Raw genomic sequence first — 17,585 nt, 5'->3', positions numbered from 1 at the left:
TACATTTTTGGAAGTGTTTCATACGTTGCCGAGTCGAATCATTGTGGGACAATCTTTATAAGGAGGATTCATTGATATTGAAACATAAGCTGTGGTAGAGAATTTGGACTCTAATATGGATATATAACCAAATGTATGTAATTAGAATTTAGCGATGCGTTTTCTTGAAAAGGTCTCAGATTTTGATCTAAATTCTCAGGAACTTCTGGAATATCTTGGGAACCAGAACGTTCCAAGGTTATTTTCAAGTACATACTCATTTCCATGCATTTCCAACGGTCGAAACAATCAAATAAAGAAAAAACACAAAAACTCACCATAGAAACTAAGAAAATAAAAATAATAATTCCCAGTTATATATTTATTCAAGTAGAAAAGGAAAGATTCGAAATTTAAAGCATCTAATACAATAATGGTTAATATGTTATTTAAGGGTCAGAATAATCTGTTAAATATCTATTACAATAATGACATTAAGGGCCGGCTCCTTCACTTTCTAATAATGTGCTAAATAATTATTAGCCACATAACTTTTAATTGTCGAATAAATGTTTACCGTTTCTTCACCCTAGTTAGTTTGAATCCAAACTAACTAATAAGTATTTGTCATTTTATTATGTACTTAACAAATAGTCTACTGTTTGTAACACTACGAAAGATGCCTATATAGCAATCGTCCATGTATTGAATAAGGACAGAAATAAACGAAAAAACGTTGTTCTATTGACGGTTTTCTATGATTTGTGTTTGTGACAACGATCTCTGCTAATTCTATTTGCACTTGTTTCTGTAGAGAAAAAGAAGAAGACGTGAGGTTAATGTTGAAGTAGTCTCTAGTCGGAGAAAGTTGTGTTTGCTTAAAAATTATAATTTATATTGAATATAATTGATACGAAATGAAAAAGAAAACGGTCAAAAACTTTTGAAAGTTTTTTCTTAAAAAATAAACTGAGCGGTGGGCTTCTGTAAGCGGAACCGTTTATAAAATTCATCGTTGGACCAAAAATTGTAATGATCAGTTTTATGACGAACGAAATAAGCTCGTTTTTCTGGCGTTTGCTGTAATTCCTCAATCAATTCCTCTTCGAACAAATCTTCGCAATCATTCATATTTAATATTTAATTATTTGTTTAACGAATATTTGGAAAAATGAACTAACCACTTTTGATGTATAATACTTTGGGTTAGGTTTCTTCTAAACTCTTAAATTGGCAGTTGTGATTACCTAATAACTTATTAATAGATTTATTCGAAGGTGAAGACATCGAATTTTTGGTTATTCAATAAATAATAGTTGACATCATTCAAGTATCTTTCCATTACATTATGGCTGCCACTAACAAAATTTCATCAGTAAAAGCAAACAAACATATCTTGTGACTGGTTTGAAAATAACAATAACAAAACTAAGTAAGTAACGAAATAAATAAGTGATCAGTGAATCGTTGGCAATAATTATATCTATTGCTGCCTTGGTTTTGGAGTCTGATAGACAGGTTAGTTGTTAAGCCAAAAGTAACTACATTCAACAGTTTAACTTCATCTGCGAATGCTTTTGATCAAGAAATATTATGCCTTGCATTACACGTTATATCTCATCATGTCTAGAAGCCTTTAGGTGAACTTCATCGGCGTATGCTTTCGATCAAGAAATATTGTGTCTTCCAGTTAATTGCACGTTGTCTTGCATCTTGCATCATGTCAAACAGCCTTAAGCACTAATCCGAAATGCACAGCAGGTCTGAAATTCTTCAGTAAGTATAACAGAAGAGATTTTAAATATTTTCATGCGTAAGAGAAATATTTGAAGCCTGACCTAGGTACTAAGACAACTGTTATTTAATAATTTACAGCTGACGTTTTTTGGTTCTTCTGTAGGTATAAGACCTATATGATCATATCCATATGTATTGGTCCAAATAACTTACCCATAGCTCATTGTCCATTAGTTATGAATCATCTTGAATATACATTACATATATATATATATATATATATATATATATATATATATATATATATATATATTAAAAAATATAATATCTATTATATTCCCCTATATTTGCAAAAATTGTAATTTGTTCTTACTTTGGTAACAATTTTTAGGTTATGGTAAATGATACAAATCCTTCCCTTCTAATAATCTCTGAAATTTTTTGCGGTTAACCCTCTTGTTATTAATGTAAGAACGATTTCAACTAAAATAATTGATAAAGTGGACCGAATTCAAGTTGTGTTTGAATTTTACTAAATCAAAATGTTTAGAAAAATTCACAACCGCACGAATGTATTATAAAGGGCAGAAATTAAAAAATGGAACGGATTTTAATATGTTCCTGGTTTTTAAGCATACACCAATTTATTTTAATACGTAATTTTTATTAAAATATTGTTGAAATATTCCAAAATCGGGGTAACTTTTTTTATTTATCATCGATGAATTATCAATTTTTTATACAATAAGTCAATAGAAAGTTGAATTTTTCCACCACTTGCACAGTATTCACGAAAATTTTACATTAAATTAATATCAATCGGTGACAAATGAATATAAATTGGCAAAAGAAAAACTTATAAGATGGAAATGATGGCCATATTCATACTAACACTAGATCAATATTCACTGTCTGGTCCTCCAAGCCTCATATTCGGCTTTAAGGATCAAATTATTGGTTTTCAATTCAACAAGAGAAAGTTTAAGACGAAAACTAATGATAGACATCGCCATTTTGTTTGTCGGATCATATATCCCGTCCATATTAATATAATGTGTAGTTTAGTTGTTACTCCGATTTAAAACTATGAGAGAATGCGGATTGTAGTAAATGGGTAGTGAATAGGTTTATTTATAAAGCTTCAAAGCTCTAATAACACAATTAGATATAAATCAAATTAGAAGCCGGTTTCGAACTTGACTAAAACAATTAAATGATAAAATACTCAATTACCAATTATACAAAAAGTGCGTTATATTTATTAAATCCAACTTGATCTATTTTCATTCCATGTCATTTGTCAATCAATCTTATTTGCCATTCCATGTCATTTGTCATTACATCGCATTTCTAATTACATGCCATTTGTCATTCCATCGCATTTTTAATTCCATGTCATTTGTCATTCCATCGCATTTTTAATTCCATGTCATTCAATTGAATTTTCAATTCCATGTCATTTGTCATTCCTTTGCATTTTTAGTTCCATGTCATTTGTCATTCCATCGCATTTTCAATTCCATGTCATTTGTCATTCCATTGCATTTTCCATTCCATGTCATTTGTCATTCCATTGCATTTTCAATTCCATATCATTTGTCATTCCATTGCATTTTCAATTCCATATCATTTGTCATTCCATTGCATTTTCAATTCCATGTCATTTGTCATTCCATGAAACCTAATCGTTCTATATTATTAGTTTTCTCTATATTTTGTGAATTTAAAAATGACGAATATAGTTTTGTTTTTAGAGCCTTGAAACTGAATCAATTTGAAATCGATTGTGATAGTAGATCGAATTTGAAATGATAAAAAAAGCACAAAATACGGTAATGGCGCAAAAAAAGGTCAGGACAAATCACACCTATAACCACTACGATGTTGTCTTTTATATACAAGGTGGCACAGAATTATGTACATTAATTATTAGAATTAAAAATACATATTTCGATATATTCTCTTTTATAAGGAGAATGAGATATTGGAATACTAGGACTTTTTTATATGCAGGGTAAGAAGTATCGATATTTTTCACATTTACTCTAGGCACTACCAGAACTTGCCACATCTGCTCTATTTGTATTGAGATTTTCATATCTATACAAAATTATACATTTGTTTTGCTACTACTTGAATTGACCTTAATCTGGATATCGATATTTTCAAATTGAAACATATCGATATTTAGATATTTTTTTTCTTTTCTACTTCTCTTTATTACCTCACTTTTTCATACTTACGAAAAAATAACAATGTCACTATCTACCCAATATAAATAAATGAAAATGTTCATATAGGGTGTGGGAGATGGTAATATGAAATTAATTACCTGTATGTTTTATAATAACTTCCAAAATATGATGAAAATCGTTTGATAGATTTTATAATAAGTTCTATAAATTAATGTATATAACTCTTATCCACCTTGTATAATTGAATCTAAATGAATTTCATTTTAATCGACATAATATAACATTTGGAATATTATATTTTTAATATGATAATTGATAATAAGATATGAGGTTTGTTCTCACAGAATCAGAGTTACTGATAGTTTACGTTAATGCGCATGTATCTTTCTGACAGTTATGTGACAGGTATGAAACGTCATTGTGATTTCGTATTGACTTATGAACAGGAATTTTACTTAACTTTAGCTGTGCTAACTCTATATATTTCTTTCTCTTTAATTGAGGTACTATTTCAAAATAAGCGTGGTTTTTCGGGTAAGTCTTTCCCAGGACATATCGGATTTTGAGTCAGTAAAATCGATCATTCAAGAATTGTGTGATCTTTATCGAAAGTTCATTACAAATAAATGAGAATATGAATTTTGATTCCTCAATTATTTCTACTGTACATACAATTACCCAAAAAGATATTTGATGGTTAAAAAAACATGAGTAAAACCTGTGTGTACGTTCTCAATCAGGAAATTTCACAACGCGCAGAATCCTGATTGCGACTTCTGTGAAAACATACTTTGCAAATTGTCATTATCAAATAAAATTATTGTGGCCAACTTATAGGCTCACCTAAGAGTAGTACCACTAAATTTCAAAGGAATTTATAGAATTAAACTTGATAAGCTTCAGTCAAAAATATATTAATCTGTTATACAAAATGTTTATGGCGAAAAACTAATATTTATATATTACATATTTTTATGAGGCTTGATTTTTATATTACTGTACCAGATGTCCCAACAATAATGGTTTCCGAGCATTTAAACGTACTTTCTAACCTCAATTTTCGTTTACTATGGCTTGCGTTTAAATAACTTGACTTATATATTATTTTAAATTAATTTTACCATTTCAACGATGTCTTCTACTGAAATTTTACGAAACAGGCGACTTTGGAAAGGTATTAGTAATGATGATTCATCTGATACTCTGATTAATCTTTTTTTTGCAATTCTTCTTTCTAAATTTATATAATATTCAAACTACACGTGGAAACTTCAAACAAAACTATATTTCGACCTTTGACTGCCACGCTCCCCGGCAAATGTCAGTTCACTCGGATTTGATTGGTTAAAGTTGAACTCTCAGTGCTGCCAACGTAATTTTTTCCGGTTGGCCAACGGATGGTTGCAAATGCGTTATAATTAGGGCTGGGCAGTTATCAAAAAATATAATCGATTATATAAAATAATCGATTATTTTCGATTAATCGGAAATAATCAATGTTCGATTATTCGAAAATCGGAATTAAAGCTTCAAGAGAACGATTGTGGTTTGATTCCAACAACAAACAAGATAAACAGCGAGTATACCACTAGGAACATATAGAAGACATTATGGTTTGATTCCCAATAAAAACAAACAAAATAATGGACCTACAGAAGATATTTGGAAGTAAGATTCTGATATTGAATGATGTTGAAATAATTATTCAGAAAATAAATTTTTTAATCGTTAAATTGATTATTATATTATTTGATTATTTTAACGATTGTACGAAAAATAGTATGTATGCCATAGCCGCGAAACTTTTTAACGACCTCATGATTATCTTGCCTCGGCCGCAAGCGGTCTCGGCGATAACTGTTCTTTCGGTACGTTAAAGAGGTATTTCGCGGCCTAAGCATACAAATAACTATTTCAGTCTTTTACTTTGTAATAAAACCACTTAAAACCTCTCTTTTAAATTCAATTAAACTGTACCAAAACCATTACGCATTTTTGAGAATGAAAATAGGCAAGAAACATTGTATTTTATAACACCAAATTCTCACAGGATGTTGCCCACATCCATTAATCGATATTTTTCGATTTGATTATTTTCGATTAATCGATTACCGTTTATTTTTAAAAATATATATCGATTAATCGATTATTTTTCGATTAATCGATTATTTTGCCCACCCCTAGTTATAATACCGAACCGATGTTATATATTAACCATCGCTGGAGTTTCGACCGGCGGTTGAATTAAGGTCCGGTCGAAATAAACTTTTATAATACTGACCCTTAGTATATATAAATGAAGTATGATGGATACCTCATTTTTTTACCAAAAAAGTGGATATAGAATATATTGTTTCGACTAACACTTCACACAGCTTTGAAATTTATTCTATAAGTGTCTAAATGGGGTTTACAACGTGTTAATGTGAACTATAAAAATGGAAACAAATCAAAACTCAACTAATACAAGAAACGAATTTGCCAGTCGAAATTCATAGGACTGTCTTTCAGATACCAAATAATTCTACCCCTTCCAATAATGTTCATGAAATACTATTGTTTTTAAAAAAATTTCAATTAGAAAAACTGTAAAACCATCCGTAAATTTTTTTAGGGACTACAGGTTACACTACAAAAAGTTTACACTCAAACAGTGTACGTGTGAAACCAGGACATAAAGATATATGAATTTTTGTAAATCGACGAAAATACCAGAATTGTATTTAATAAATTTTCAATTTATTCAAATAAAAACAAAGGGAAATAGTATCATGAAATTTGAATTAATTCTCTTGTTTACTAATGCACGTATCTAGAGGTGTAGTGAGTCCGGAGCTGCACTGGATTTGGCGTGAATGAGCCATTTGTTTTCAGCAAGACCCCTGCATGGTCCACCACAACAAAAAACTCATTGGGAGTCCTTCCTCTTGTGGGGCTTAATCTAAAGTATCTTCGCATGGAAGGATTCCATCTGATCTGACGTAGCCTGAAAATTTATCCTTAAATTTTGCAATACATAATGTGAGTTTACTTTATTGCAAACTTGTATGTGATTGGTACAAAGCATGTTTTTAATGTTTTTTTTTCTATTATGTTATCTTGAAAGCAGAGACATTGATAAGAAAATATGGATTTTGGGAAAGCAAATTCGTTAAACTCCATTGGGATTATTATATATTATTTCCGTATTCATTATGAAATATTTTTAATCTAATCTCATTTTTACATTTGATAGGATCCGTTTCAAGCTGTAAATAGAACAAATATGTGTGAAACATAATTAAAAAGGAAGTTTTGCCAAATTTAAAAATTTATGCCAAGCACAAATTAATTATAAGCTAATTTAATATTAAATTTTACTGTAGATAGGGATGGGCCATTTTACTAGTGTTTAAGATATAAAATTATATATAAATATATTTGCCATAGAGATGTTTTTCTTATATATTAACTATTGTAAATATACTTATGTCTACAAATGAATGGTTCGAAAATGTTGTTTTAAAATGAAAATAAAGTGACTGATACGATTAGCTCTGTGAGATAAAGTGTTCGATAAAAGTTCAAAAATTGATCGAAATAAGACGTTATTGTATTTTTGTCTTATTTTTATTGTGGGTCAATATTTGAGCTATTTTTTTTAAACGTTTGAATATACACTTGCTTGATAAATCATTATCGTTTTTAGGAAATTGGAAAAGATTTTTGAAGATATTTGATATTTATCATGTTTAAAAATATTGTGATTAAAATAAATTGTATTCCTATAATGTAATCAAAAAATCCCAAAAAGCTGGAAAATTATTCTATCACAACCACGCAACTACATAGTGTCATATTTATTGTCTAGATCGTTCACTTAGACTGATTGTTAAGGAACAAGACAACGTGTAGTGCAACGTAAGAATCATATTTGACCTTAATCAAGGTTCGTTCCATTGCAACCGTTTGATATAGAACAAAATAACATGCAATACTTTGCAATTGCCATTTAATCGTCATTTTTATTGCATTTGGCTACCAATCAACCAAATGTCAGTCATATCAGCTGATCTATTGAAGTACTTTTCTAAATTTGACCGTTTCTTCTTCTGTGGTAAATCTAGCAACCTTCTTATTTTTGTTACTACCAATCATTTGGGAATTTTTTTAAATGCCAAAATATGTATAAAGTACCAAGCGAAAATTAATCAGCAGATTTTGGCAAGAGCATTGCGTAATGTCAAATAACATGCCGCTAAATTCGTCATTCAATACTTTGAGTCTTCAATTAAAAACTTCAACAACAAGGTTAAATTTACCTAGGTAATTGGTAATTATACAAAAAGCATAGAAAATGCTCACAATTTGGGATAAATCGGGGTTGTGATACGAACAATCAGAGAATGTTTTTACTGCTGCACAAAAGAAGCTCAACAGGATTGATTCATGCAGACACTCGCAATTTTAGGAAGAAATTTGATTAAATATAATATGTTGTTGTTTCATAATTTTATTTTCAAATATTTATTTATTTCCACATTTAGAAGGTTGGTAGCTACATACCTTAGAAAAACTTCAAATTTCAGTCAATGACAGCCATGATACAATGCAAAGAGCTTGCTTATTGTCAAAATAATTCAATATCTTCACTATGTCTTAGTCCTTGTCAAGCAGCCTTTAGTTGATACATCATGTATAATTACCAGGGACCGCACCAGGGTTTCTAGCATCCAAATGCCAAAGAAACCGAATTTGCAGAACCATTGATTATATTGTTTTAGAATTTGGTACAATATGTTTTTCATCACTGTGGATCTAATTTCTTTGAATTACTGATTCGAAAATATGCTTTGAGACTCGTCAATAACCCCATAGTTGAATCAATAACTGTTTTTGTTTCACTTACCAATTATATAAATTTGTACTTTTAAAGATAAATATCAAGAGTGTAATCGAGAACCGCCCCTGGCGGTTATTACATACCGAGAAAAATACACAGTTTTTGAAGTTTCAACTTTACACTCTGGATAGTATTCAATAGATAATCAATAAAGCTACCTACGTATTTATGAACGTTTCGATTACCTTCTTCAACGTTTTTGAACTATTAAGGCCGATTCATAAACTTGACTTTCTGTTTGCCGTTCGTAGAAAATTCTACTTGACGTAACTTCCGTAACCTAAAAATGTTTTCATTCTACTTCTTTTTGTTTTCGAGATATTTTTGTGTTTTTTTATGATCCAGTATTTTTGGCCGATATTATCGAAAATAACGAAGATTTTTTTTTTATTTGGACAAACGCAAACGGATGTGATTGGTTGTTTTCTATTGCTACGAATCATCGACGGGAAAAGATGAAATTCTTTTATGTTGGAAGTCACCAACGACAAAGCGACCTCAAACGGCAACTATGAATAATATTATGCATTTCAATGGTATTAATTTTGTAACAGCAAACGGCAACGGCAAACCGAAGGTGATTCATAAACTTGACTTTGCGTTTGCCGTTGCCAATGACGTTTGCTGTTACAAAATCAAAACATTGAAATGCATAAGTTGCAGTTGGTGACTTCCAACATAAACGAATTTTTCTTTTCCCGTCGACCGTTCGTAGCAATAGAAAAGAGCCAATCACATCCGTTTGCGTTTGTCCAAATAAAAAAAAAAACTTCGTTATTTTCCATAATATCATCCTTAAATACCGGATTACAAAAATACAAAAAGAAGTAAACACGTCAAAAAGAATAACAAAATTTTTAGGTTAACGGTAGCAACCTCAAGTTTATGAATAGTCAAACGGCAAACGTCACCCGCGAACGGAAACGGTAAACGGAAGTCAAGTTAATGAATCGACCATTAGTGCGACGGTACTTGTAGTTACGTGGGATAAATGAAGATAATTTACTTGGTTTTCAAGGATCAAAATCCTGTTAACAAAATTATAACGTCACCAGATCCTACCTCAATTAAGGATTTGCAGATCGCCATAAGAGTGTGTGACATTTACTCCACCTTTATCGACCTGTGCGGTAAATTATCTGAGTTAATTTATATACAGTGCGAATAGAAACTATTAACCTCGATCAAAATGTTTTAATGGCATCTTTGAAAACCAAGTGCATAATTGATATTATGAATGAAAGGCATATCACAATTGACCAGAAATAATGTATTTCAAAAAAATTGGGATCTTTAGCAGATTGCAACAATTGTATTTGAAAATTTGTATGTTAAAATTTTGTCAATTTAATGTGTTCATGAATATTCCCTTGACTTGCAGTGAACTGTAATATATTGAAGTACAAAATTGATTGAATAAAAATATTTTTAAAAAGTTACTATTTGTAATGTTTTCCCAAAGAAAAGAACCTTCTCTACTATATTTATTATATATCATCAAATAAACTTTTTTATTTCTAAACTACGAATTTTTTTGCAAAAAATTTTATTATATTACAGTTTACTACATTATCTACGTAAATTTGTAACGACCGGAAACCTAGGTAACGCCATAGTTATTTATATTAATTGGAAATATTTCGGATTTCTAATAAATTCTATAGAACGTCGTGTTAAATTTCCTAGCTTAGACATTTCAAAGCGTCATTTTTTATATAACTGTCTGTTTTGCGACACCATAGTTTTCTGACTGATATTAATACGAATCAATAAGTCTGTATGATTCATATTGCTTTTCTTAAAGCTTTTCTCCCGATCTGAAAACAGCTTGTAGTTATTGGGGACCAAATCTGGAGAATATGGTAGTTATGGAAAAAATTAATCAAATTTGACAATCGGTTTTATAGAGGGGATGGAGATTTGTTTCTTCTGTATACAAGGTTGTGTCCTTCTGATTTTCTTCTTTAATTGCTTCAATAGTGCTCTCTCGAGGCCATAACCTTGGTAGCCGATTGTTGCGTTTTTGCTCGTTTCGAACAACTGCAGCCTGAAGAGTCCGCTCAGGTATGTGATGTTGACTCTATGGTCACATATCGATCCAAAAATTCTTTTTAATTCTGCCTAAACAGCTCCAAAAAATGATTTCAGTTATAAATTCGTTATGGTTTTGTTTCCTTGTGAAAAATGTTGCACCTATTTGAAAAGAAAGAAATTCTTCCACCTAATACATCAATGATGTCTAGTATATCTCTCAATTTCGTTTTACGGTTTTCTACAACAATTCTCATGCCTTTTTTCAAGTTTTCTGACAAAACCCCCTTTTTAAACGTTATGACAACTTTTTTCAACTGGTCAATGAAACGCTTTATTCAAGTTTCTTGATAAAATCCCCCTCAAAGTCCTGATCGTTGATCGTCATGATATCCTTTTTTTCACTGACCAATAACATTTTTTTCAATTTTCGTGATAAAATCCCCCTCCTTTTGAATGGCCTGATCGTTAATTGTCATTATATCCTTTGTTTAACTGGCCAATAACACAGTTTTTTCAAGTTTCCTAATAAAACTACCCTCTTTTGAATGTCTTGATCGTTCATTGTCATGATATCCTTTTTGTAACTGGTCAATAACATTTGATTATTCTGGAGAAAATATACCACAATACCAAGCTAAGACTTTGACTCTCATCATCATCTGATTAAATGAAGTAATCTACAAAAATTTTTTTATCTGTGTTGTTAATTCGTAATTTTAATAGTAGAGAGAGGTCTTGGGTTATTTGTAATTTGAATGGGGACATTATTTACGTGTGGTGAGGGTTATATTAGCTTCGGCCTTGTTATAGGAAAGGTTCCTATGCAGAGCTGGAGTTAGAGTGGTGTAAACTGTTTAGAATGAGGAAAGCAAAAGGAAGAAGCAGAAAATAAAGGCTCGACAAACAAACGGATCCTCGGAGAATGTGATGGATTTTTTCGTTTAGATTAACTGCTTGTCATCGGCTATTTGGTTTACAAGGTTACTGTGAAATCACAAAAAACCTGCAACATCGACGATCTTTTTTAAAATTTAGTTCAAATTTTGATAGTTTTCGTTTTAAAAATATAAAAATGAGTTTTGTGAGGACTTCTTTGTTCAAGTACTGGTACTTACTATTCATTGTTATGGGAGAATTGAGTAATTTTCTATTAACAAAGATAGTAATATTTTTCTGATTAATGATAAAAGTAAATTTTTGTGTGTTACCTAGAAACTTCGTTCAACTAATGTGATTACAAGGAACCTATCTAAAAACGGTTTCAAATCTTATGATAATTGTTATATGAATCTGTATAGAGCTTATAAATACTAATCTTAATGATATATACTTAGATGTGTAATTTTCGGATATACTCTCTACAAAAATTTATTGTACCTTCAATAAATGTTGGATGTTATGTATTTACTGTACTTTTAAAAAATTATATGATCTATCGTTCTGTTGGAAAATTAATAATTTATAAATATTTGAAGGTAACTAAAGTATAATAGAGAATTTGAAACAAGAAAATCTTGATGCGTGTCAATTGGTTGTTATAATTACACCACCCTAGTTTACGTAATTAATAAAACTGTCTTTTCAATTGTGATTAAGATTTGTAATGAACTATGTCAAACCCCAGCTAACGATGTTTTAAGTTCTCTACAATTTTTAGAAGCTGAAGCTACAGGCTTAATTAAGAAATAGAAGCGGCAACTCCTTTATATTTTTATGAAAATTAGTTTCCCCTATAGCGATTTTAAAATGACTTATCTCAAGCTAAAAATGGACCATTATTTAAATTTAAGAAAATCTTATATAATCGTTAATGAACGTGCTATACTTCCAATTACTGTATATGCATCCCATCCCTACTACAAATTTACTGTGATGTTGAAAAATGTAGAATTTATTATTTATATATTAATTTTCATCTATTCTTTTATTTTAATACAAATACATAAATAGGAACTTTCCTGTACAAATTTCTTTAAGTTATGAAAAAATTGGGACTTGCTTAGTGTGAAACCTCTTTCAGTATGAAATACTTCCTACAAAAAACTCTTACTTTTTTACAAGTTTCCATTGAAATATCGAAGAATCGTTCTTAAAAATATTCATTCAAGAGATAAAGACTCGATGGTTTCTTTTCAAAAAGATAGGGGCATTTTCATGTGGTATGGTTACATGGAATGGCCCTGATATAGGAAAAATTTCCTCTGCAGAGCTGTGATTGTGGTGGATTATAAAAGGGTAAAGTGACTGAAATAACGGACGTGAAAAAATAACTCGAAGAAACAAACAGTATTTTGGGGGGTGCAATAATTATTATGTAAGTAAGGACGAGTACAGGTGTGGAGTATAGCTAATGTCTCCGTTTTAGACATATTTAAGAAAATTACGCAACATTTTATTTGTGGTATATTATGGTGCCTCTGATATGGACCAATGTTTTGGTTTACTTTGATAAATAGACTTTAAAGAGGTTGCCGTAGTAGGATTGTACCCAAGCCCAAATGAGCTCAAACTTGTACAAAATCTCACTAAAGTGGCTATAACAGCAGAATGTAAAACCAAAGCAGGTTCAAATTTGTCGCCACTGTTCTCATAACATGAAGATATAAGACATACTAGTTAAAATAGACACAGCATAAGTAATTGTTGCTAGAAAAATTAGGATATAAAACCTTTTATTTAGTCTTAATGTTGTTTATATTATTGCTACTAGATTAATTTAAGGGTGACAAAAGTTCACATCAAGCATTAGCTATATACAATATGTTTTTTATTCATATATTTTTCAAAATGCAGTAGAAGTTGTAGAAAAATACTGGTTTTGGATGAGTGACACATTTTACTAATTAAAAAACAATTTGTAGATATGAATAATTTTGAAACCTTATAAAATATGTTTTGTAGTGCATTTTATAACATCACAGTAACACTGAATATTGCCTTCTACTCAAAATTACATAGTTATAAAGTGAATTAGAGATATTAAGATTTTGTACCTTGTCCATTTTTTATTGTTAATCAGAATAATTATATGCATGAATATATTCTGCACAGCTAACACAATATGCACTAATATTGGTGTGACTTTTTAATAATTGTATTTGAAATTTTGTACAAAATAAATCTAAATACATTATCCCATCTAAATAGAATTTTTATTCATACCTTAGCTTCCCACATTCTTCCTTTGGTTAATATGTTGTCATTGTACAAAATATTTTAAACAGCCTGTTTAGTTCCAATTCAAATTTTTGAATGTATGAATTTATGGGGTGTTATACACATAATGAGAACGTTTTATTAGAATTTATTTAAATAGAACTATATCATCTACAAGAATCCTCACTTATACAATTGTGTTTAATAGCTATCAGGAGTGGGTGCTTTGGCATATTTCTCTTCTTTGGTTCTTTCACCAGCAAAATACTGACGGTGCCTCTCATTTCTCATAGCTTGCATCCTCTTAAATTGTTTGGTTCTCAAAGAGCATTCTCTAAAATCATCGATGAGTAAATCGCACTTCTTCAAGCCCCTATCTAAACCATAGGCTTCCAAACAATCCAAAACTTTCAATTCGAGGTCGGCACATTCTCCATACCATTGATGATTTACCAAAGATCCTGTTAAATCAGTGAAAGGTGATTTTAACCAGGGTGACAAGGACATTATTTCTCTACAACAAAAAACAGGTTAGTTATATCATCATTTATGTATAGGTTAGGTTATTAATTACAATACCAGGCAATTTAGAATAAATATTGAAATAAAAATAGAAGCAATACCTGCTGTTCAACTATGTGTATATACTATTAGAAGAAATGTAAATTTTTATTCAAAAATTCATTAAAACGAACACGAAAACCTTAAATTTAAGATGACAGTTATTTATCAGTGTCACTGTCAATTGTCAATGTCATTTTATAAATTTGTGGGTATGTTCAAATATCATCTTAAATTAATATGTTCCTTTATTTACTGTTTTAATTTGAATTTTTTTATACAATGTATTATATTCATGCTATTGTTGTTATAAATGATTTGAAACATTCTATACATATATTTAAAAAGTCGTTATTTACAAATTCTATTAAAAATATATATAAAGGATAACGGTGAAATACGTCAAGCTTAAGAGGTCAAGGTCGCCATTTCAAAACACCAACAAGAGTTCATTATGGTTCACCAATAGGTAGAAAGCAACTTGTAATTAAATTTATTGGTACAAATTATATTTAACCATTTTGTCTTCACCGTTTATCTATGTTATAAACAAGCAATTCATGCTACCCGTTCAATAGTATAAAGCATTACAAATGTAAGTAATTATTTTTATACTTTTACAACTTTCAATAAAACACGTCACTTGTTTGGTCTGGAATAACTCAACAATGACTTTGCCAGTCATGTTGAGACCTTTCTCTTTTGTATCAACCGCTTTTTTTAACTCGAATATTTCTATTTTAGTAACGTGGAACACGGAGACTTGAAATTATTAGTAATCAAAATGACCATGTTGAGTGCAGATGCTCAGATCAGATATTTAGTGCAGTGGTTTCAAGAATGGAGTGAACTACAAAGATCTGATTTTTTGCCAATTTTGGCTGAAAAATATGCAAATAAAGCATATGTTAATGGAATCATCAACAGTATTTCAAATGTTGATTGTAGAGATAAACCCATGTCCTTGTTTGAATGCAGAGTAAGTACTTTAATTCCTTATTTCTGAATGAAGAAGTCATCAAATTTATATTTTAGGTAAAATTATTTAAAGAATGGTTTATACATTGGACTGCAGATCAAAAGCACCATTTTATCTCGCAAATTTCAGATATAGATACTGCTTTTGCGGAAAAATTGAATGAAGAAATTCAAAACGGGGTAGTTCATGAATCCAACCATCAACTTAACGGAGAGGATATTTTGGAAGACTAAATATTTCCAAGAATGATACTAATGTTTTTTGACATTATAAATTGGATTTGAATTTATATTTTTTGCACTGATTTCATTATCTTTAGATTTAAATCTGTTTTTGATTTTATAATTATTAATCAAGGGTAGGCAATATTTAATTGGCTCTGTATCAAATCCCTGGATCCAAATAATTATGTTTATCCTGATTTTTTGATACAGATTCCTTTAAAACAAGTCTCACAATAAGCGAATAGTATTTAATGTGATATTTTTGTAGATGATATTTATATTAGCTATAATTTGAATATTTATAAGGTATTTCTATGGAGGTATAATGTTATTTATAAATATTTATAATTTTTTTAACTCATCTAAACCAGTGTAGCTACTATTTTTCAGTCTGTCTCAGTGACATATGATAATTAAACTTTTTTGTTATAACGATGTTTTTTTTTCATTCCAATATTTCATGTGCACTTTAAGAAAAAGTAAACAAAATTCGATCTGGAGTGTACTATTATACATTAATTCAAAATATTACCAAAATTAAACATATCGTTTACAAATCATTGTAAATAATTCAATTAACACAATTTCCTCTTACATTATCGATCAAGATTAAAAAATTGATAACCAAGTTATTATCTGTCCACTTTTAGTTTCCAAAGACAATAAAAACATGCCTAAGGCACCATATAGTATAGTATGAATCGCCAACAGAAATTAGAATTTAGGACTCAATCCTTCCTCTGTGGTTATCGAAAACAATTACTAAATTTCATTCCAAATTCAAGGAATAACAATAATAGTTTAAAAACTTGATAACTTTTTGTACAATTAAAAGACTGAGTTATCTATGGACTCGAGAATAAAGACTTAATCAGGCATGGATCAACGATTATGGAAGACACAGTATGATCAGTATAAAATTCCAAATTACTTAGATAGCTGTTGTGGTAACATAAATGTACATTTACACTTTATATGTAGTGAGTTACATCCATTTGATATTTTTATCAATTGTACAAATAGACCAGATGGACATAGATATCCCGTTGGAAATGATAATAAACGACCGCCAGAGTTTTCGAAGCTAGTCCAAAGAGATGGATTAAATGTTTGTGGACAAAGATGCATTTTCAGGTAGAGTTGTTCGCAATATATAGAAAACGCATTCACATTTTCTCAGATAGCCAAGTGGCTTTGAAGATACTAAAAGCTATTAAGTGCACAGACAAGCTAGTGTGAAAGTACAAATAAACTCTAAAAGCACTTGCTTACAAAAACAAAGTAACCCTAATTGGGCTACTAGTTCACTGTGGTATACCATACAATGAGAAAGCAGACTTGCTAAAAAAGAGGCAACTACTCCATACTTATGACCAAGAGTCCTACTGTGGCCTCATGAGATGCCAAATCAATTATGCACTAAGCATGTTACTAGAGAAACCTCAAACCTAAGGAAATCCAATCAAATCAACTAAAAAAGCTGGGGAACTTTTCGTAATCACCAGAAACGACATCAAACCAGTGGTCGGTCTTTTGATAGATCAAATACCATCTTAAAACAATAGGCATGGTAGAGACAATAACTGCAAATTTTGCGAGTAAGCCATCGAGAGAGAACAGAGCATCTAGCCTGCGAATGTCCTGTCTGTTTCTGTATTTAGGTACCTCATCGGAGGTACATATATGGAAATATAATAAAAAATATTAATCTATGGCTACTGGAATGAGTGAAATGGATATGAGACTATACTCAATTTGCTCCAAAATGTTAATAACTGTTGAATTTTCAGGTCTAAACCTTATAAAAAAAGTAAAAGTATATTTGTAAAATGTTATAC

General features: G+C 30.2%; 2 protein-coding genes across 3 annotated transcripts in view; one reads left to right on the top strand and one right to left on the bottom strand.

Annotated features, from left to right (window-relative positions):
• LOC130896783 (uncharacterized protein C14orf119) overlaps window positions 1–16,195 on the top strand; it is a 374,082-nt gene extending 357,887 nt beyond the window's left edge. The window contains exons 2-4 of one of the 2 annotated variants that reach the window (XM_057805107.1): window positions 15,111–15,139; window positions 15,289–15,523; window positions 15,580–16,195. In XM_057805107.1, coding sequence (XP_057661090.1) covers window positions 15,329–15,523; window positions 15,580–15,756 — 372 coding nt within the window. In that variant the 5' untranslated portion in view covers window positions 15,111–15,139; window positions 15,289–15,328 and the 3' untranslated portion in view covers window positions 15,757–16,195. Of the gene's footprint in view, window positions 1–14,950; window positions 15,140–15,288; window positions 15,524–15,579 lie in introns of those variants that run through there. The other variant, XM_057805099.1, reaches the window with a different exon arrangement.
• On the bottom strand, window positions 14,116–14,731 carry LOC130896818 (uncharacterized). Its single transcript, XM_057805149.1, has 2 exons — window positions 14,607–14,731; window positions 14,116–14,497 (listed from the first exon to the last, which is right to left on the bottom strand). The coding sequence occupies exon 2, from the start codon at window positions 14,488–14,490 to the stop codon at window positions 14,185–14,187; it is 306 nt and encodes a 101-aa protein (XP_057661132.1). The 5' UTR covers window positions 14,491–14,497; window positions 14,607–14,731; the 3' UTR covers window positions 14,116–14,184.
• Window positions 16,196–17,585: the final 1,390 nt, after the last annotated feature.

This window comes from Diorhabda carinulata, chromosome 1 (genome assembly GCF_026250575.1).
Source record: "Diorhabda carinulata isolate Delta chromosome 1, icDioCari1.1, whole genome shotgun sequence".
Taxonomy (NCBI): domain Eukaryota; kingdom Metazoa; phylum Arthropoda; class Insecta; order Coleoptera; family Chrysomelidae; genus Diorhabda; species Diorhabda carinulata.
Note: the sequence above shows the minus strand (reverse complement) of the source record. Positions and strands in the feature narration are given on the sequence as shown.

Excerpts from the sequence above, each read along its gene's own strand:
- LOC130896818 (XM_057805149.1), bottom strand. The coding sequence starts at position 14,490 with ATGTCCTTGTCACCCTGGTTAAAATCACCTTTCACTGATTTAACAGGA.